The following is a 23,801-nucleotide window of genomic DNA, read 5'->3' on the forward strand; positions in this document are numbered from 1 at the left end:
GGGATTAGTAGTGCTTGAAAGATAAAGATACGAAGGAAAAAGAATATACTAAAAGAAAAGAAAAAAGTTTTAAAATGCTTTGAAAAACGGTTAAGTTATTTCAGAGCTAACGAAACTCTGATACCAATTGATAGATCGGATGCGAGCGATAGAGGGGGGGGGGTGAATATCACTTCTTTTAAAACTCTTCTTTTACTTTTAAATCAGAATCGTGCAGCGGAAAGTAAAAAGGGAGACATGTTCATTTACTTCGTTCGGAGCCTAGCTCGACTCCTACTCGAAGGCCCGCGGTCCTTGACCGCACCGATGGGCAATCACTATAACTCTTCTTTCCGAAACCTTCGGAAAGAAGCAAATCGTACAGATACAAGAAGTATAAGATAGTAACAACCCTACTATCTTATTTAAAATTAAGTGCAATACAAAATAAATATACCGACAATAGTATGCCCAGGATGTAGCTTGGTCGGTACTTCCGGACGGAGTGACTTGCTGAGCTGTTGAAGATGTGTAGCACAATCCATAGCAAAGAAGAGCTTTTGAGATGATCAGAAGAGTTGTACTAGCCTTAGACATCGAACCTCATTTTATAGGTGCCTTGGGCGTTCGGTCGACCGATCCCTCTGTTTAGTCGATCGAACCCGCTCCCTTCCTTCCTGGCTGGAGTCTGACGCTGACTCGATCTCCGGCAATCAATGCTCTTTAAGGGTTCGGTCGACCGATCATGCCTTTCGGTCGATCGAACAGGATCTTTTCCCTATTCGTCACAATTAACTGAGATCTTCTTTTAATGCTGTATTTAATGCTGATTGGATCAGTCGACCGGTCCTCTGGTTCGGTCGACCGATCAGACTTTTTCCTTTTCCTGCTGATCGGTGCTAATGAGCTGGCTAGTGCTGAGTCACCATGGATTGGTCGACTGATCTTACTGTTCAGTTGACCGATCAAACTTTGATCGTACTTTGATATGTTCTGGTCTAATCTGAACGCTGTTCTGATTTTGCCTGGTTCGGTCGACCGATACTACTGTTCGGTCGACCGATCTAACCGGACTTTGAAAACAGTATTAAGACAAAAAATCTCTTGCAAAACAGATGTTAGAACAATAATATTATAAAGCAAGAGTAATATAAAATGCATGAGTAATAATATAAGACAGTAGAACTGTCTTGATCTCAACTTAGAAATCTACCCGATTTCTTCAGTTGGATCAGCGACCTTAGGTTGTTCCCTTCAGGAACTCGACCTCATTGTCGCTCCTCCAGTTGCTTACCTCAACTTACCTGCCAAACATGGTCCTCCAGACCTGTTTGGACTTCTGTCTGTTCAGTGTTTGATCGCCTGATCCACTAAGACTTTTCTTGCAATATTATATTAGCAAACACTAATAATAATACAGAAAACAATGGTAAACCTAAACCTAGATTTACCGAGATCCGCTGGTCCGGTCGATCACGCGCGGTCGACCGGAAACCATCCGATCAACCTTGCTTGGAGTTCACTTCTCCAAGACTTCTCGTTACCTAAGGTTACCACCCCTAGGGTTTTCTCAACCTGGCTTCACTCACCAGGACCTAAGGTTACCACCCCTAGGGGTTTCTCAACCTGGCTTCACTCACCAGGACCTAAGGTTACCACTGTTGGGGCAATTTCCCTAGGTCATGTTTGACCAGTTTGACTAAGCTTGAGTTGAGTCAAGCTTGAGTCAGGAATTGAGTTTGATGTTTGACAATGTATGGAGATTGCTAGAGCAATCGTCTGATTGTGGAGATGGTCAAGGGATTGACCAAGTTGATGAAAAGACAAGTCAAGTGGGTCAGTGTTGACCGGAGATTTGACCGGGTAAGTCCTAACTGGAGTTTAGGCAATGAGAAAGTCCTAACTGGAGTTAAGGCATCTAGGAAAGTCCTAACTGGAGGTTAGGCAAGAGAGAAGTCAAGTAGGTCAAGGTATGACAGGAGACTTGACTGGGAAAATCCTAATTGGAGATTAGGCAAATGTAAGCCCAACAAGAAGGTTGGTAGGAGTGAAAATCCAAGTAGGTCAGTGTTGACCAGACTTGGTGGTGAGAGTCCTGATAAGTGAGATCAGACAATTGGGAAGTTCAAGTGTGATCTTGGCAAAGGAGAAAGTTCTAGTGAGGAGCCAGGCAATGGAAAGTCCAAGTGTGATCTTGGCAAAGGTTGTAAGTCCAAGCATGTGGTCTTGGCAAAGTAAGTCCTAGTGTGATTTGGTAAGGAAAACTCGATAACTAGGATGAGGCTGAAGGAAGCTCCTAAAGGCAAGGCATGAAGGATGGGTAGATATCCGAGGGACGCAAGGCTGATGGAGGAGGTTAGAAGGCTAGTTCGAGGTTGATCGAGTGTGACATATAATCCGACAACTAGGATAAGGCCGAAGGAAGCTCCTGAAGGCAAGGCGTGAAGGATGGGAGATATCCGAGGGACGCAAGGTTGATGGAGGAGGCTAAAAGGCTAGTTCGAGGTTGGTCGGATGTGGCCAAATGCTAGGCATGGAGGCCCAACAGGTCACGGTTGACCGGGAGTTGGGTTGGAAACTTTGGACTTGAGTTTGAGTCAAGTCCAGGTTATTCAATCGATCGGGCGATCGATTGAACCAGGCTCTAATCGATCGGTCGATCGATTGGAGTGTGCTACGAGTGTGGGATGGCTCCAATCGATCGGTAGATCGATTGGGAGCATTACTCGCGAGTACAGAAGCCATCCCAATCGATCAGTCGATTGATTGGGATCTACCAATCGATCGCTCGATCGATTGGGGAGGATAAGCTCTCGCGTGGACGCGAGAGCACAGAATGGTTCTGAATCGATCGGCCGATCGATTCAGATGATCCCAATCGATCGGTCGATCGATTGGGAAGTGACCGTTGGGCAGAAAACGAGCGATGGACGGCTGGGATCGAGCAGTGCTGACGTGGAAATCGATTGGGGATGGATTGGATCGATTGGGAGCACTGTTTAAAGCCTTGACGGAGCGTTTTCTCTGTAGAACTTTGCGTTCTTTCCTGCGACTCTTCTGCGACATTCACAACGATCTTCTCCAGGCTTACAACGCCAGTTCTTGAAGGTTCTTGGAGGCACGTCCAAGTCAAGAGGTGAGTTACAACAAAAGGAAGAAGCTAGGGTTAGGGTTTGGTGTACAAATCTTGTAAAATTTCCCTTGTATCTGCTTCTCTTTGTATTTGTGTTGTATTGTAAGCTTGTAAGGCTTCTTCGCCTTCGATAGTTACCGTAAAGAAGTGATTTCATAGTGGAGGGTGTGTGTGTGTGGATCCTTGGACTAGTCACCTCTTCTTGAGGTGGATACCAAGTAAATCCCTAGAGTTAGCGGTGTTTGTGTTTGTATTGTATTTTCCGCTACATTTCAAGATGAAGCAAGCACAAGTGCGCGATGAGACGCTATTCACCCCCCCTCTAGCGGGCATATCGGTCCTAACAACCACCCCCTAGGATTTTCTCCACTTGGCTTCACTCACCAAGACTCAGTATTCGGCTACCCAGGGATCAAGTCCTCCAGACCTATCCACCTGACTTCCACAATATACCGAGATTTCTCCCCTTGCCTAGCCTACAACTAGGACTTCCCTTGATCAAGCTCCATACTTAAATACACTTAAGCATACTTAAACATATTTGTCTGACATTAAAACCTTGGAGGTCGATTGCACCAACACTTACTTGGCTTCTTGTTATAGAAAATCAACTGTGACACATACCCATTTGTTAAAGGGATGGTGATATTCTAAATCAGGATGAATAGCAACAAGTTTCTCAAGAGAAATTCTTTTAATTTGGATACCTAACAAATGAAATGAAAAGCTAACATCAAATGTAATTTATACTGCAATACGAACATAAATAGGAATATTGTATTCTCACCAATGCTTCAAAATCTGGCGATGATTTACCATGATATCCAAGAGAGTTGTAATGATTGAAAGTCATTAGTTTTGTATTGATAGACAACAAGTGAAAGTGTACATCAACTGTGGTAATAGGTATAAATATATATCCGACCTCTGCTTTTACCATATCAGTTTTTATGATTTGTGTCGTGGCACTGTTCCATAAAAATTTTGATGTTGATTACAATTGTGAAAAAAAGATATATAAGTAACCAATTAATACAACATATTCAACCATTATATAATATCCGATAATTTAAATTCCTTACAACAAAGATGGTTGAAATCTATATAGAGTTGTTGTATAGTGTACTAGATAAGAAGGCCTCCCTAAATAGAATCGAATAATAGATATCAATTAACTCCCCTCTTATAAAAATATTAGCATTTATATCAAATAATAAGGAAGTAATGGCTAAACAAAAAGGTGCTTCCTCCTAAACAAGTTCTATAGTGTGCCTAAAAAACAAATCAATAACTTTAATAAGGTAAATAAATATTAGAAGTTATGAAGTTTTAAACTTGTGGTAGAATTACTATATAATGAGGGGTTGAAACTACTATACTTTAATTTTTCCAATGTATTAACAAGTATGTTGCATCTTCATCATGTTTTTTCTTCTTGGGAGTTTTAAATTGCTTCTTGAAGTACTACCATAAACAAACAAAAAATTGTAATTAGTGATTGAAATCAAACTACTCAAACTAATTGATGTGTAAATATAGACTTACTATAATGGCTTGCAATCTTATTTTGTCAAGTTTGGCAATTCTTTCAACCTCCTTCTTGGTGATCTTCTTCAGAATTTCCTTCAGGAATTGAGATAATCTCTCCCTCTTCTTGCTTATCGTAATGATCAATTTTTTCTTTTCCCTGGTCAAGAATAGCTCTTTGTCCTATGATGTTCTCTGAAGGCTTGCATATTTCTATCTTCCTTTTCTTCTTCTGAGGTAAAAGCTTAGACCACATAGAACTATCAACAGGAGTATCCCTGTAATCATAGCGACTTCGATCACATCCTCTCTTAGTCATTATTCCAGAAGCAATTGGTTTAGGATGAGGATCCACTACATGGTCGCTTGATTCAGCCAAGATGCCTTGCTTTTCTATTATTCAAAGTAATTCTTTCACCCTTTCATTTAGCTACATGTTTTCCATTGTTAGCTCCTTGATTCGGTTCTACTGAATAATATAATTAGGGCATTCATTATTATTTAGGCATCTAGCTTCTATATCATGTACCGGTGATGTCTCTAATAGATGTGGAGTATAATCGAGGTATGGGAGATTTTCTACCAATGTATTTTCAGAAGGGGTAGAGACTAGTTCACTAATAATCTATCAAATTAGAAATAATTATTTAGACACTGCAAATAAAAGTTAGGTGATAGTCTTCCATATTTATCTCTTCATGTGAGACTTAGTCCAACATAGCTCTCACCTTACTAATATGTGAAGGAATAGATCTCCACTTATTTATTTATGGACCTTCAATATTATATGGTTTCTAGATTGGGACATGCTCCAAAAACCATGTATACTTCATTATACGCAATCTTACATACATAATAATGTCCATATAAAAAGTCATATTTACTATTTAAAAAAAACTTACAACCAAAAGACCAACAAACCCCTTTAGGTATGGAACTAAAGTGGTCATTTGATATGTCTGACTTAATGAAAAAAGATCCTTAATGGTAGGTAATTGGAGAGTAATAAATTGATGAATCTCTTCAACCCAATTGAATTTACTTAGATTTTTAAAATCGTCTACAATATTTACAAGACCTAATGGAACCTTGTATATACTAGAAGAAAATAAAATACAAACAAATATATACAAAATGTATAATTTACAAATACTAAAACATCATGATGTACTTCAACTCTATGAGAATAGAGTTTAAGAAACTCCTCAATTCTTAATCTAGTTGATTCTTTTTTATTAAAGAAGTGAGCAAGAAAGAGGTCACCCGATGCATTAGTTAAGTTCATAGGAATGAAAGCACCTCTATCTAAAATGCTAAGTAACATAGATTCATCTCTTCTAGTGAAAGTAATTGGGACACCTGTAAATTTACAATGATTAGTTTTCTATTATGTACCTGAAAATTTAAAGGGTTGAGATGTTGAATCCCAACTTTGAAATATATTGACCAGTAAACAATAAATTTGTTGAATATCTTGTATGCCCAAAAATACAGCAAAAGGGGATTGTTTAATGATCGCTTTGTGTTGATCATGTAAATGAAGTGACCCACGATCCTGTCCTTTGATTGTTGGATGCTAAAAAAATTATTAAAGTGACCTAAAACATTGTTGGAGTTTATGGCCAACATCAACTGATGGTTAGAATTATTCAAAGTGTGCATTATTATCATAAATAAACAAATGTACATATACACAAATCATGGTTCTAAGATTTTGACATTGATATAACAATTTATTTTCTGACTTCTATGTCTTTATCAATATATTGGGGTGGTGCTAGTTTTTATATTGCAGTATCACATTGATGTTGGTTTTAAACATATACTAAAACACGTTGGTGTGACTACTGTGTTTTTTAAAATTGAGTGGTGCTCGTTTTGAGAAACAAGCATCACATTAATGGTAATTTTCTAAAACCAACACCAATGTATTCATTTTTTAAAACCAGCGACAATGTAGTAATCAATAGTTTTTCAAAAACTAGAAAACAAGCACAAACTTTAGTTCTAGTCTTCGCAAACCAACACCATCGTTGGTGCTAGTCGTCCAAAACTAGCACCAACGTGTAGTCAATGGGTTTTTGAAGACCAACACTAATGTTAGAAAATTTGAAAACTAGCACCGTTATGTTCTTCAAAATCAAGCACCAAAGTGTTCTCGTAATATTTTTTAAACAATTGATTTTTTTAAAACTACAATGGGTAAAAGACAAACACTTAACATACTTTCACAATACCTTTTTGCTCCATTCTGAAACACGAGTAGCAAAAGCAAGGGAGCTACAAGACCAGTATAGTTGTGAGCGAAAACCCTAACTCACTTGGCGCAAGCTGGGAGTTGAAGAAGATGACCTGTATCTAGGGTTGGAAGCAGAGGAAGAAGAGCGAATGTGTGGCGAAGAGAGATTAGTGCTTTCATTTTAGGAGAGAGAGGCGATCGAAGGAAGAGAACGAGAACAAGTAAGCTCATGTGAAGGAAGAGAGAGATTAGAAATTTTAAGTTTAGGCCGCGTTAGATGGCCACGTCTGCTGTCTCCAACTATCGCCAATGGTCGTCCATATAAGGGTGTATATATATATATATATATATATATAGAGAGAGAGAGAGAGAGAGAGAGAGAGAGAAATTATATCCTAGGCTACTTATCCTGCACAACCGTGGGTGACATCCCACATGGATCATCTAATGTGGCCAAATCTGATTTTTTTTATTCCCCTCTGTTATCTGCATGCAATTATCTTCTCTGTCCTACATGCAAGTCTCTTTCTTGCATGCACGTTGGTGTTGGTGTTTATATATTGGTGCGGATTTGTATGCGCACCAGCACGTTGGTGCTGGTTTGCGAACACCAGGATGTTAGTGCTGGTTTACGAACACCAGCATGTTGGTGCTAGTTTGAGAAAACCAGTACCAGTAGTGGTGCTGATTTGCACACTAGGATGCTGGTCTCCTACATTCACATGGTGCTAATTTTCACAAACTAGCACCAACAATGGTTCTGATTTGCGCACCAGCATGTTGGTGCTGGGTTTCCCAAACCAACACCAACAATGGTGTTGATTTGCACACTAATACGTTGGTGCTGGTTTGCGAAAACTAGCACTAACGTGATGTTGATTTGCACACCAACACGTTAGTGCTAGTTTGTAAAAACCAATACGAACAGTGGTGCTGATTTGCGCACCAGCACAGTGGTGCTGATTTACGCACCAACACATTGGTACTGATTTGCGCACCAACACATTGGTGCTGGTTTACGAAAACCAACACCGAAAATCAGCACCAACATGGTGCTGATTTGCACATCTACATATTGGTGCTGGTTTGCGCAAACTAGCACTAGCGCAAACCAGCACCAACAATGGTGCTGATTTTCACACCAATTAGCACCAATGTGGTGTGCAAATCAGCACTACATTGGTGCTGGTTTACAAAAACTAGTACCAACGTATATGCGGGAGATATACTTGCATGCAGGGGAAAGAAGTGAATTGCATTCAGGTGAGAGAGGTGAATAAAACATCAAATTTAGTCACGTCAAATGATCCACGTGGGATGTCGCCTACGGTTGTACAGGATAAATCCCCCAGGATATATATATATACACACACGCCAATCAAACGCATGACTTCTTCAACTTAGTAGTCATATCACATAACTCAATACTTGTTTCATGCATGGTTAAAATTTCTTATATATGTCAATTTTAATTGTGAGTTGTCTATGTTTGGTGCCAAAAGTTTTACTATATCTTTGTGAAAATATCAATACTTTTAAACTCACACACACACGAAACAACAAGTCTTGAGTTATGTGATATGACTACTAAGTTGTGTATATATATATATATATATATATAAGTCTTGAGTTATGTGATATGACTACTAAGTTGTGTATATATATATATATATATATATATATATATATAGTATTGATATTTTCACAAAGATATAGTAAAACTTTTGCCACCAAACATAGACAACTCACAATTAAAATTAGCATAAGAAATTGTAACCATGCATGAAACAAGTATTGAGTTTATGTGATATGACTACTAAGTTGAAGAAGTTACTCCTCTTGGAGCACATGAGCATACACCTTACCAACTATGAAAGCATAAAGGCCTTTAGCTGTGAACATCTTGTAGAACTAAAGGAAGAATACGAAGGCTTCTAGCGAAAATCATATCATGAATATAAAGGATATAGATCAAAGAAACACTATAGTGGCCATCATATATGTCTCATCCCTATGAAAAAAGGAGAATGTCAAGTACTATAATATTATAATTTAAAAAGGTTTAAACTTTTAAAACACTTTTTAACATTTTATAGTATACAAAAGGTTTTATTTAAGAGTTAAAGGACCTGTGATTGTAGGACTCATTTCTTTAGTAGAGAAGTGTTCTTCCTTAGTATTTTTTTGGGGGGTAGTCTAAGTATTTAGGGTGTGTTTGGTACGCGCGTTTTTTATTTTTATTTTCTGAAAAATACGCGTTTTCTGAAAAATGAAGTTTGGTTTGTGTTTTTCGTGCTTGTTTTCTAAAAAAATAGTTAGCGTTTTCTAGAAAAACAGAAAATGACAAAAAGTCATTTTCTATTTTCTAGAAAACGCGTATTTTTTAGAAAATGAAAATGAAAAACGCGCGTACCAAATGCACCCTTAGCTTTTCAAATCAATTAATTTGAGTGATGATCAATTTGATCCCATAAAAAATTTTCATCAGTCACCAGGTTAAATTTAGAAATACAAGTATTTTGCTGCTCAACAACCAACGCCCCAATAGAGGAAAATATCCTGCAGTACACCGTATTAACTGAGAATCGAAGGATTCTTCTCCTGTAAAATACCGAAAAATGGCGAATAATGATAAGAGAATTTTTTGGAATTTTTAGAAATTTTTCCGGAGCTCATATGGCTCAGGTTACGGGGATAGAAACGGGGTCCGAAAAAGCCTATTTGGACTACCCCATTTAAATGAGGAAAAGTTGAATTTATTTATTTGTTTTTGTTTTATTTTTCCTTTTCTTATTTTCCTTTTTCCTGTTTTCTTCCCCGCGAGCCCGTCCCTTGCCCTAAACTTCGCGATGCCTTCTCCTCCCGTGCCCAAACCGCCACGCAACGGTTCCCTCTCCTCTTCCTCTCCTCTGGCCGACGCGACGCCGACCTCGATCTGCCGGCCTTTCAACCCTAGCGCCGACCCTCATTCTCCTCTTCTGAGCGCCGGCAGCCGAGCACCTCTCCTTTGCATAGTGTTCGTGCCCTAGCCACTTAACGCCGCCGGTCATCTCTGCCCTAGCTGTGATCCCGACACCGCGATTGTCGTTCATCCACGCAACCAGCCAAAACGGAGGTTCTTCCTCTCCCTCGGTTCAACATCTCCACCGCGAATAGCTAAATCGCGGCGATATTCCTTTCTCCTTCCCTGATTTTTTTTCAGCATTGAAGACCACTGATCTGTCACCGCCGATCCTGCATCGTCGTCGTTTCCCTCTGCTCTGAGGCGCCATCTTTGCTCGGGTTGTGGTTGCTGCCGGCAGTCAGATTGGAGATATTGCCGGCAGAGATTTGGCTGCCGATCCTTAGAGAGGAAGGGATTTTTGGCACAGAATTGGGATAGCAAGTGTTGAATTGGGCTACTGTTCCAGCAACACCTTCTACCGAACCTTTGGTTTAGGGTAAGTTGTTGGTTTAAAACTGTGGATGTAATGTTAGGGTTTAATTCACAGAGGTGGATGTATTGAATTACAAATTTTGGGTGTTTGATGTGTAGGTCAGTGGCTCAATCTAGATATGACCACAGTTCCGACAGAGGGTGCTCCATCGACAAATTAACGACGAAGTATACGAATTTGGGTGAGTTTTGGAGATGAATCATGTATAAAGCCTAATCTAATTAGGTTGTACTATGGTTAAGGTTAAGTGGAGGATTAATCCATAACCATGTTTGATTTGAGTTACTCTTATTAGGAGGGAAAATTTATTTAGCTATTACTTCTTATGTATTAGCTAAAAATACATTATGTGTTGCAGGACTTTGTTTGGAGACAAACGTCTGGATACGGGATTTATTGCGATACATACTACGTATAAAGACAGGTACCTCTTGACTTATCTTTTATGATATTGTCATTTGGATATGCATAGTATTTTATAACTACAAGCAATGAACATGTTTACCTTTGGTATGTCACTGTTTGATATCCATAGCATGTTAGGTTTGTCGCCTGTGATGTATCCGTGCTTATATCTCGTGATTTGTTGCCATGAGTATCTTAGTTTCTAGAGTGACATACTATGCTTTACTGAGGTTAGGATTAGGCTCTGGATTTTTGTTTCTGGCATGTGTATCCAAATTATCTGATACTTAGGTTTTTATGTCATGCCTGGATTGTGTATTTCTATTGGTATATCATATATGATTCGTGTACCTAGACCTTGTGGCTTTGATCTGTGCATATTGTTGGTACATATGCTATGGAAGGGGGATGTGTTTAGGATCTAGGTTGTTATACCAAAGAGGACCTGTATACCCTAGCAGAGCCGGCCCTGGGCCAGGGCTACCAGGGCCCTTGCCCAGGGCCCAAAAATACCAAGGGCCCAAAAGTATAAGTATTTTTATATATACTTTGTTAAATATATTTTTTTTAATAAGATTTTTATTCTTCTCAATTCTCACGGACTCACCCTCGCGTTTCTCGTCGCCCGTTGCTGAAGTCATCTCCAAAGCGACGAAGGCATGAAACCCTAGCTCTCTCGACTTTCACCTTCACGGCGATTCTCCTCGGCTGCCATCCTCACCGACCCGGCGTCTCCAGTGCCTTTAACCTTACCATCGAGAGGATATCGGCAGCGTCGGCAACCTCAACAGCTCAACTGCTCCTCCTCCTGTCCTCCAGTCACGGTCAGTACTTTGATTTGGGCAACCGCGGTCTGCGACTGCGATCAGATCTCGATTCTTAGCCTAGTTAATTAGGGTTTTCTTGTTTGATTAGCAGATTAGGCAATCGATTAGGGTTTGTATACCTGGATTTTACCAAAATTTTAATTTTTACTTTTTAATTTGCATCGAAATTGTTCTCAATATGCAGATTCTTCTTCTTCTCTAGTACTTATATTTTTATCAAATTTTTTTTACATTTTTCAAGTTGAATAGAAATGTTCTTATTATCACAACTCACAAGAAGATGACTTTTTCTTCTTATTCCTTGTTACAAATTAAACTAGTTGGTCACACTTACTCTTTTTGTATTTTGTAATAATGAAGATGCCAATGTGCTCCTCCTTTTACATCAAGCCTCTCGTTCTTCTCATAATTCATATACAACCAAAGCACCCCTCTGCACCTTTGGCATGGAATATGATGGACGGACCAGCCACCTCTCTTATATTGGTTCCAAAATGTGTAATTAGCCTCTCTTCACAAGTGAGTAATGAAATAGGCCCCATTGTGTTGTTGAAGTTCCCTTCTCTCCTAAGCCAAATTTGCAAGTTGCAACATGTACTTTGTGGTCACATCGCATGCTTGATGACAACCAAAGGTCCATGTTCTCCCCTAGAACAACTTGAACATTGTTAGTGTCGTAAGTCACCATGGCTTGAAATCTCATACTTAAGAAAAACAAGCAGATATCAACAAATGGATTTGTGTGTGTGTGTGTGAGATACAAGAACTTTTTTATTGGTTTACTCTAAAAAGTCTTGGCTTCTAGTTGTTTATTCTGTTCAGATGGATTCTTTTAGCTAGTAAATGATAGGTAGATTAACTAAGTTTTCATGTCATTTAGCTAGTTAGATTAATGTGTTTGTGTCTTTAATTGCATGAATAAGGTCCCAACTTCTAAATAATTAAATTGTTGTGTTTTTTTATAAACTTGCAGGATATCCATGTTAGGTCTTATATAAGTGGATCGAATCAAAGAAAAATTCTCCATATCAGGTTTTATTGTTCTTTGTTTATTGCTTATTGTTCATAATTATCTATCATCATGAAACAACTCTCTGGATATCAAAAAAGACAAAAAAAGAAAAAAGATGAGGAGATAGCCCAAAGCTTAAGAGGTTCATTGAATAAATATTTTAGTAAAGAATCATATAACACATCAGAAAGCTTAGTCCAGATTTTAAGTAATGAATCAAATGCAAATGAAGATTTTGTTGAAAATAATAATAATGAATATGAAGAATTTATGAGAAATGAAAGTGATGAGAATGAGAAATTTGTAGAAAATGAGAATGAAGAGAATACAAATCTTAATGATTTGAATGAAACTGAAATTGACAAAACTAAAGATATTGATAATTGTTGTGATGATGAGCGTATAAATGAATATCAATGTTCGACACCTAGATATGATATAAACATATTTGATCCAAGAGTTTGGGATAACCTTGATACAAAAATGAGAGACTTACTTGTGGAAAGAGGTCCTAAAAGAGAAGATATTCTTAAGTTTCCTTTAGATAAAGAATCTCGACACTTTTCTCATACTTACTATGTTCAAATGCTACCAAATGGTGAGACTCGTGATCGAAAATGGTTAGTATATTCGAAAGAGTTGGACAAAGTGTTTTGTATTTGTTGTAAGTTGTTTAAAGTAATACACACCAAAAGTAATTTAGCAAAAGAAGGAGTTAATGACTGGAAACATTTATGTGACAAACTTAAACAACATGAAAATAGTATTGAACACCTCACTAATCTGAGAGCCTTTGTTGAACTACAAATGAGATTAAAGAAAACATTTACAATTGATAAGGAAATACAAGAACAAATTAAAAAGGACACAAAACATTGGAAACATGTTATGCTAAGAATAATTGCTGTTGTCAAATGTCTTGCTATACATAATTTGGCATTTCGTGGTACACATGATAAAATTTATGAAGATGGTAATGATAATTTTTTGGGTCTACTTGAAATGATTGCAGATTTTGATCCAATAATGCAAGAGCATTTTCGACTCATTCAAGATAAAAAGATTCATTATCATTATCTTAGTCATAAAATTCAAAACGAGTTAATATCTCTTCTAGCTTCTAAAGTCAAGAATGCAATAATTAAAAAAGTAAAAGAGGCAAAATATTTTTCAGTAATTCTTGATTGTACACCGGATGCAAGTCACAAAGAACAAATGACTCTCATATTAAGATGCGTAGATGTTTCAGAGACTCCAATTAAAATAGAAGAGTACTTTTTAGAATTTATAAATGTAGAAGATACAACTGGTTTAGGTCTTTTCAATGAATTGCAAGTTGTTTTACGATCTTTAGAACTTGATATTGATAATGTGAGAGGGCAAGGTTATGATAATGGATCTAATATGAAAGGTAAAAACCAAGGTGTGCAAAGAAGATTGCTTGACATTAATCCTAGAGCATTTTACATGCCATGTGGTTCTCATTCTCTTAACTTAGTTGTTTGTGACATGGCAAATTCTTGTGCTAAAGCAAAATCATTTTTTGGAGCATGTCAATGTATGTACACCGTGTTCTCTAATTCAACAAAAAGATGGAATATTTTGCTTGAATATATTGATGGATTAACTTTAAAATCATTGTCAACTACAAGATGGGAAAGCCATATTGAAACGGTCAAAGCAATATTATCTCAAGCTTCCCAAATCAGAGAAGCTTTGTTCAAATTAGCAGAAATAAGTGAAGATGGTAAATTAAGTAGAGATGCTGAAACTTTAGCATCTGGTGAACTTTCAAGTTTTGAGTTTATATTAAGCCTTGTTATTTGGCATGATATTTTGCATAAAATTAATTTAGTTAGTAAAAAATTATAGTCAGAGGATATGCGTCTTGATGTTGCTGTAAAACAATTGTCTGGTCTTGTTTCCTTTTTTGAAAAATATAGAGAAAATGGTTTTGATTCTGCTATGGTTGATGCTAAAAAAATAGCATATAATATGGAAATTGAGCCTATATTTCCTATAAAACGTAAAATTTGTAGAAAGAGACATTTCGATGAAATTGCTAACACTGAAAGAGAAAATCAATCACCAGAAGAATCTTTTCGAATAGATTATTTTATCTTAGTGGTCGATATTGCTCTTGGGCAATTGAAGAGTAGATTTGAACAGTTGCAATATTTTGAATCTATATTTGGGTTCTTGTATGATGTTGCAAAATTAGTTTCATTAGATGATGATGAATTGATGAGTTCTTGTGTTAACCTTGAAAATACTTTAAGAAATGGTGACACTTCTGATATTGATGCAAAATATATGTTTTCAGAACTACAAGTTTTGCAAGTAATGTTACCAAGTGAATCTTATGAAACAAATAAAAAATGGTCTTCCATTCAAATATTAGATTTTTTAAAAACAATGGATATGTTTCCAAATGTGATGATTGCTTAATTATAGGATATTATTGACAATACTTGTGACAGTGGCATCTGCCGAAAGAAGTTTTTCAAAATTAAAATTAATAAAATCTTATTTACGGACCACAATGACTCAAGATAGACTAAATGGATTAGCAATTTTATGCATTGAAAAGAATATTTTGGAAAACATAGAATATGATGTTATTATTAATGATTTTGCCTTTAAAAGTGCATCACGAATACACTTTAAATGAGTTACCGTTGTGTTTTTTTGCAGGTGTATTACAACCGATAATTTAATTATATCCTCTACATTCACTCTCATTCGCACTTGTAGGTAAACATTTTATTACTTATGAGTACACGTGACATTGTATTTATGCTCTTAAAGTGTTCATAAGTCATAACAACTCTAGTACTTATGCTAATTGGTGCTACTCATACTCTTTTTCTTTTGGTGATTAGATCAATTGATAGTTTGATAAATTGATACTTTTTTGTTTACTGCGGCTTTCGGAGGGAAATGGTGGAGCATTTTCTGTGTTGGAAATTTTATTTTAATGAGCATCCTTTTTTATGGAGTATTCTTGATATGCTTTGATACAAAGAGGTTTTATTCATGTCAGATTGGGTGGCTCTTCTTTTGGTGGTTGGCCGGCTAGAGTATGGATGTTGCAGTGGGTATCTTGCAGGGAGGAGAAGCTTATTTACAGAATGTGCTTCGAATGTGAGTATGATGTGCTGTGTTTATAGTGGTTTTTTGTATTGGTTGTTGGAAATTTGTAAATGTTAGTTTTTAATGTCTAGTACTTTCCTTTTATTAGAAAATGTGATATTCTGATAGTGTAGGGGTATGTGTATTTGGTTGGTTTTGTTCTGATATGGGTTAGTATTTGATATGTTTTGATTGTGAAATAATATTGGTGTTGGAGTCTCATGTTATGGTTTCTAAAGAAAGTGGAGCAATGCATATTTTTGAAGGGTCGTATATGTGGTTGATTCATTGAGTAAAATTTTATTTGGTGGATTTCTAAAGGTTTTATTTGTTGGTGGTTTTATTTCAGGGAAGAGGTTGAAATATCTTGGATTTGTTAGAATATTTTTGTTAGAAAGTGTGTAAATAAAGTCTATTTTATATTGTGTTCTTGGAATGTAAGTATGGAGAAAATGGTTTTGTTTAGAATATATGTAAGTTTGTGGAGTCCTTGTAAATTGTAGTATGAGATTAGATTTGACCTCTCATTCTATTGTTTTTTTTATATATGATTTTTTTAATTAAATAAAAATAATGCTCAGTTAAATAAAATTGGGGCATAATTTATAATTTCGCCCAGGGCCTTTGAACAATAAGGACCGACTCTGTACCCTAGATCCGTGGATTTGACCTACTGATACTGTGGTACCCATATTATGTATATATGGATTTTTCTATGCTGATCAGGATATTTCATACTTATTATGTTCAGGACATAGGTTTTTTTGATATTCTATCTGACCTGTATACTCTAGATCTTGGTATGTGACCATCGATTTTATAGTACTCATTATATATATATGGATATGGGTATGTTGATCAGTTTTGCTATGCTTAGTGTCATGCATCATGATTGCATGCTGTGCGATTGTCGGCTCCACTATGGTTGAGCTCATCTCCAGTTACATGTACTGCACACACCACCACTTATGGATTAGTGGTTTATCAGGCAGGTGTGTGGCGGTTCTGCTGTTTGGCTCCGTTGGTCAGGTGACTCAGCGTGGTAGCCGGCAGACAGTTCCGCTCTGTTTGGCTCCGCTGGCATTTAGTGTAGCAGCGTGGTAGCCGGCAGACGGTGGACTTTGTTTGGCTCCGTTGGTCAGGTGACTCAGCGTGGTAGCCGGCAGAGATATCTCCCCGTCATCGTGTACCGGGAGATGAGAGCATTGAGCTCCCCCATTTATGATTTGGGGTCAGAGGACAGGAGTACTCCGACAGCATTCCGTCCACTCGGTCACTGTTCAGGAGCAGTGATGTTAGAGTGCACGGTCATCACATGCATTGATTGTATTTATTTGCTTGTGTTTGCTGCACTTATATGCTGCATTTTGGTGGATGCATTTGTTTGACATGCATACAGGAGACATACTGCGTATCGGTTTGATGACCCTTTAGTTCAGGATAGGAGTTCCTGGTGAGTACAGCTTCCTTGGTTACTTTTCAGTTTGTATATTTCCTATATATTATTCGGAAGCTGTATTCCATGTTTATTGCTGTTAGATATATCTTACTAGGCATGTCTATTGGTATTCGCTGAGTTGTTGAACTCACCCCCGTGGACACTATATTTTTCAGGTACCAGGTTATTTATGGTGTCGCTTGGAGCATCCTGTTTGCTGGTCCCCGCGTCACATCAGAAGACATGTCGCTGTTTTTTTGCTGTTTTATCATGGTATATGATATGTGAGTTTTTGGTTCTGTGTTCCGGTTTTGTTTCTGGAAATGTTGCTTTGTTTATTGTGTAAGCCTAGCCGGCTAGCAGTTTTCGTTTTGGGTTGTATGTGTTGTCTTTTTCCGCGGTGTTTTTGGGTTTAGTACAACTGTGTAGGCTGTTAAATATATATATAACTGCGTGGTTGTGTGTATATTCCAGCCGCTTGTGGCTGATGTATATTATGTCTGTAGAAATGCTTCAGATTGTCACCCGTACAGGGGAGGTGCTGTCGAAATTTCTTCGGACAGGGACTCCTCTGGGGCGTGACATCTCCATTTGTTGGTAATAAAAGATTAATCCGCCACCTCGACGACCCTTCTGTTTGGAAGGGATGTAAATAATAGGGGGTTTCACCCAACAACAACAATGCAGGCAAGGGTAACCCACATTATCTGAGGGATCATTCCATAATTATAGCCCTTAATATTATAGTGGAGAAAGAAATTATGAACGTAATTAGAATATATGCACTGTAGATAGGATTAGATAAATTTATCAAATCAAGATGACCCCCGGGGCAAGGTTGAGTTGGCTAGTATGAGGCGGAATTGCTACCATAAGGCAAGGATTCGAATCTCGACAAAATCAAGAAAAAAAAGTGCACCCCTTACTGGCCAACTACAACTTATTGATTTACCTTCTCACAAATGGTCATAAGGCTGACCGTGTGGGATCGCTAGGGTGACAGATTCTACCTTCTTATACTACCATATTATAGGAGTTGAGGCAACCAACCAAACATTTAACATCCGCTAGGATATGATTACTTGCTTAAACGAAGTTAGGAGTTGATCTTCCCTTGCCAACATCATCATTTATTATAAATTAATAGTTTAATATTTTATGTCTAAATTATAATTAAATCATGTGAACTTGAGGGACGAAATTAAGTTCATTCCAAGAGTGATATCATACGGATTCGAACCTTTTAATTTTGGTGAAAACAATTCAAATTTAGTCCTTGCCACAACCAACAAGCAAGCAACTATTGGTATAAGAAATATATATATATTTTAGGGAACATAAGAGACATTTTTTGCACATTTCTTAATATCACAATCCGCATACTATTAATGAAAGAAATAGAAAGCAATGTACATGATGTTTCATTTTATTAATTTTCTAATCTAATAAGATGTTGACAAATTGCTGACTTTTATCCACATAATTCTTTTATGAATTATATTATTGATTATACTTCCCGCTCTACCATCAAATTTTTTAAATTTAAGGTGTTAAATTGAAATTGAATCTTTTGTTATAAGTTGTAGCAACTCTCAAAGGCAATTAGGAAGTAGATCTGTAGATGGCAGGCACAAGCAACGCAGATCATTAAGCTTAAGCTTCCATGGCCAAGATCCAGCTCTTTCTTTTTGAGTTGCTGGAAATAATAGCAGTTACAACTCTCTTCTTTCTTGTCCCGCCCTCATCTTCTGGTATGTTTAAAAAAGAAATCTTAGTCCCTAATTAAAGTATTACACAAGATTCTGTTATATATTTAACTTTATCAAATATTTTTAAAAAGTCCAAATAGTCTTCTTTTTTATCATTATCGTCAAAAAAAAAAAAAACACATCTTTTTTAAAACCTATTAAAACGGTATTTTATCTGTAATTATTTTATTCAAAATAACTAATTATATATATATATATATATATTAGATATAATTATTGGATTAATTACACTTTTTTATCAAAAGAAACAAAATTAGAATTGTATATTTTGAAATTCTCATGATAAATAAAATTTATTATTTATTATTATAATTAGTTTAAATAAAATAATAATTATTTATTATTATTACACTTAAGGTAGTGCTATTTTGATCAAAATTGAGTCAAAATAATTCCAAGGTACGACTTATTTAGACTAATTTTGATCAAAGCTAAATGTAATTTTTTTTTTATCAAAACAATTTTAAAATAGATCAAAACAAATTGGAGCTGTTTTGGTCAACTAACTCCAAAGTACATCTACTTTGATTAAAAAGCTCCAAGTAGATAGGGTATATATTTTAAGCAAAATATTATTGGTTTAGTGGTCTTCCTTTAATGATGATGATAATGATGATGATGATGAGGGTGATTTTTTATTTTTTCCCTTTAAAATTTATAAATTTATTTTTTAAATGATCTCTTGACCTTAATTACTTAACCTGTAATAGCTCAAAGTGGGAGTCAATTAGTTAGTTAGCTAAAAATAATATCGATTAGTTGGATGATTGAAGTGGCGGATCTAGGGAGGAGCAGGGGTATGCTTGAGCACCCCTTTGCTCTTGAAAAATTCTACCAATATACTACAGTCCGAGAGACAGCGAGAAGGAAGATAAACTTCAGCTCTCTTCTTTAAACACCCTCTTCCTTTTTTTATCTAGATTCGTCATTTATGATTGGACTATCAATTGATAGTCATTAAAATCTTTTCGCTAAAACTACTTGGCAGTCATAAAGAATACAAGGTTTGAAATGAAAGTGGACATATTTAGAGAAATAACCATTTCTATTTGATACAAATCTGATGTCTCTAGTGCTATTTAAGAGACGATCAGTTGACGTTAGCAGGCCAGTTGAGCGATAGTATCTGATGTGGCGGATAAGCATTTTGAGAAATAAAATAATTTAGTAAATTTTAAAATATAAATGTTAGTTGCATCCTTTAATAAATTTTATTTATTTATTTATGACTTTGGTACAGGAGACACAATGATCCAGAACAGTTCCCTTGTGAATGGCCAGACTTTGAGATCGACAGGAGAGTTGTTCCAACTGGGCTTCTTCAATCTAGATAATACTTCGGCGAAGGGATACTTAGGAATCTGGTACTGCAATTTCACACCGCAAGAAGGCATTGCAGTATGGATTGCCAATCGGTACAATTCTGTCAACACATCCATGGCATCCTTCAACCTCACTTCCGATGGAAATCTAATCTTATTTGAGGGAGACAGAAATGTTTGGTCCACAGGAACGAGATCCACAGGAGTCAATTCTTCACGCTTGCAGCTTTTAGAATCCGGAAACCTCGTGCTGAAGGACAGCAACTCGATTCTATGGCAGACCTTCGATCACCCAAGCGACGACAGCGACACGTATCTCCCTGGCATGAAGGTCGGATTTGACTTCCAGACCAACACTTCATGGCGGCGAATGTCATGGAAAAACTCCACGGATCCTTCTCCAGGAGACTACATCCACATGATTCGTGCTCTACCTATACCGGATTTGGTCACGTTGAAGGGATCCGCCAAATACCATCGCAGCAGCCTATGGAACGGAAATGTGTTCGCCGGCCATCTATCGATGCCACGCAGCCAGGTGGCCAACTCAGTATATGCCACGTTTGTGTCCAACGAGAATGAGACCTACTTTATGTCTCGTTACACAGCCTCGCCAACGCCAGTGCTGGCGCGGTCAGTGTTGTGGGCCAATGGATCCCTCCAGCGTTGGTTTCTTGTCAGGGGTGGCAATAGAGAGTGGCAATTTCTGTGGTCGTTTCCGGCGGACGAGTGCGATAAGTACAATCACTGCGGCCGCAACAGACTGTGCACCAATAAATACGTTGTTGTCGAGTGCCAGTGCTTGAACGGGTTCGTAAATATTACGGAGAATGGAAGAGAGGCCGGATGCGAGAGGAAGAAGCCTTTGAATTGCTCGTCGAACCAATTTTCCAAGGTGCAGAACGTGAAGGTGCCCGACACTGAGAACGCTACACCACGAGGCAACATGAGTCTCGATGACTGCAAGAATTTGTGCTTAAATAATTGCTCCTGCGTGGCGTATGCGGTGATCATCGGGTCTTATGGATGCATAACTTGGCCTGGTGATCTGTTGGATCTCAGAACTTTTGTCGATGAAGGAGATGATTTATACGTTCGGCTTGCAGGAGAATTGGATCAACGAAGTACGATTAATCAACCATCTATTTTTTAACTTTGTATATTCACTAACTCTCTACTTGGCAGTCAGTTTTTTTTTCTTTTGCAAGACAAATCAAATAAGAAATATGCTTTTGTTCTCTTTGAGACATCCAATGAAATTTGTATCTATTTTTCATGTTTGCTTAGGAAAAAGCAACAACACTGGGAGAAGAATTCTATTTATTGTCATCTCTATTGCTGCAGCACTGTTATTCCTTTGTGCCATTTTTATTTACTGTCGAAGAACAAAAGCAACAACACAAAGACAGAAACGACATGCAGGTATGGCTACCGAACAATTATTATATGGTGTTTGAACATATATACCTGCTTATTCTTTACTACGAAAAATATTTTTTGAACAGACCATAAAGATCAACTTGAAATAAGAGGTGCAGAATCTCTATTGTTTGATTTGGAAGCTATTAGGACAGCTACGGATAACTTCTCTGATAGAAACAAGCTAGGAGAAGGAGGATTTGGGCCTGTTTATAAGGTCAATCCTAAGATTTGAGTACTGTTGTATATAACTGTGGATAATTCTTCGACTTGATAAATGAGTAATGATTCTGGTGACACTTGAAAACAGGGAACACTGGAGAATGGAGAGCATGTAGCAGTAAAAAGACTTTCAGGAAGCTCAGCACAAGGACTAGATGAGTTTAAAAATGAAGTGTTTCTAGTTGCCAAACTTCAACATAGAAACCTCGTGAAGCTGTTGGGCTGTTGCTTAGAATCAGAGGAGAAACTACTCGTTTATAATTACCTTGCTAATACAAGTCTTGACAAGTTTTTGTTTGGTATAGTTTCAATCTCCGTTTTTGCATGACAACATCCTCAATCCATGGAATTGATTATCTAGTAGTTTGCTAATCTAATACAATACTTAGTAGTGTACTTGTTCAATTCAATTCTTGAATATATGTTCTAAGATTGATTGTGTTTAAGATTACATGAATACTTTAGTCTTCTATTGCACACACGATGATTGTCAAAATTAGTAACCAAATAGTGCATATGGATGGTGCAGATAATTCAAAGAGAAAGCAGTTGGATTGGGCAACAAGGTTTAAGATCATTGAGGGCATTAGTCGAGGACTTATTTATCTTCATGAAGATTCACCACTAAAGATCATTCACCGGGACTTAAAAGCTAGTAACATCTTGTTAGATGCAAACATGGATCCCAAAATTTCAGATTTCGGTCTTGCGAAGCTTTTTGGTGCAGACGAAACCCAAGGAAACACTAAAAGAATTGCCGGAACATTGTATGCAAACACTCTATTTATCATTATTAGCCAAATTTAACCCTTCAAATGAACAAGAAGCTTCGAGTCTCAATGTGTTTTCTTGTTAATAGCAGTGGATATATGGCACCGGAATATGCCATTCATGGGCTCTTCTCAATTAAATCAGATGTGTATAGCTATGGTGTGTTAGTCTTAGAGATTCTAACTGGTCAGAAGAATAGTCGTCACCGAGGATACGAATATCCAATGGAACTTGTCACTCATGTAAGTATTAATCATCCCTTTGATTGAGTGATAGGAATTTGATACACATTTTATTCAAATGAAGTAAAGTTCTTAACTACTCATGCATCATCTCACTTTAGGTGGTCTGGCGCCATTGGACCCAAGGAAGTGCCCTGCAAGTGATTGATCAAGAGCTAGTTGAACAATGTCATGCTCAGCAAATATTAAGGTGCATACATATAGGGTTACTATGCGTACAAGAAGATCCAACTCAAAGACCCACCATGGCCAATGTTGTTCTGATGCTCAACAGCCACTTTGTCGACCTTCCTATTCCTTCAGTACCAGCATTTCTTAGCAACTATAATACTACCGGTGAATCAAATGACATTCCAAGGAGACAAAACTCTAGCGGAAGTATGGGAATTCTAATGAAAATTTCTAAAAATGATGTTTCAATCTCAGAGTTGGAGCCTAGATAGTAGGAAAGTTCACTTCATGTTTATATATATGTGAGTTTTGATTGAACTTCCAATATTATGTTTGAAGTTTATGCCTATATATGTAAAGTTTAACTGAATGTTTAGAATAAGGTTTATTCTAATATGTATTTGATTTGGATTCTGGAGTGATTCTAAGTAGAGCCAAAAGTTGATTCTTACTTGCCCCCATCATCATCTTTGTCGCATTGATGTAGCTTTGTAATACACACTAGATGAAGATTGGACAAAATCATACTTGAATAATTTTCTCAATTATAGTGTGTTACAGTTAAAATGTTGAGTATTAACCAGTCAAAATATATAAAATTGATAAACTAATATTTATAGGATTTTATTCTTTTATTTATTAACTTTTGTGCAGGAGATACAATGATCCGGAACAGCTCACTTATTAACATGCATCATCTCACTTTTATCCGAAACAGCGTGGCGTATGCGGTGATCAACGGGTTTTATTCAAATG

The 23,801-nt window shown here is 37.1% G+C and overlaps 1 protein-coding gene across 2 annotated transcripts; it reads left to right on the forward strand.

Annotated features, from left to right (window-relative positions):
• Positions 1-18,745: 18,745 nt before the first annotated feature.
• Positions 18,746-23,433, forward strand: LOC121975584 (G-type lectin S-receptor-like serine/threonine-protein kinase RKS1). 2 transcript variants are annotated; one of them, XM_042527315.1, is made up of 8 exons: positions 18,746-18,880; positions 20,139-21,344; positions 21,508-21,642; positions 21,726-21,856; positions 21,950-22,160; positions 22,391-22,628; positions 22,721-22,874; positions 22,976-23,433. In XM_042527315.1, exons 1-8 carry the CDS (start codon positions 18,793-18,795, stop codon positions 23,315-23,317), a joined length of 2,505 nt encoding a protein of 834 aa, XP_042383249.1. In that variant the 5' UTR covers positions 18,746-18,792; the 3' UTR covers positions 23,318-23,433. The 2 variants fall into 2 exon arrangements, with proteins under 2 accessions (XP_042383249.1, XP_042383250.1); XM_042527316.1 differs by having other exon boundaries at positions 22,724-22,874.
• Positions 23,434-23,801: the final 368 nt, after the last annotated feature.

The sequence above is a fragment of the Zingiber officinale genome, chromosome 4B (assembly GCF_018446385.1).
Source record: "Zingiber officinale cultivar Zhangliang chromosome 4B, Zo_v1.1, whole genome shotgun sequence".
Lineage (NCBI taxonomy): Eukaryota > Viridiplantae > Streptophyta > Magnoliopsida > Zingiberales > Zingiberaceae > Zingiber > Zingiber officinale.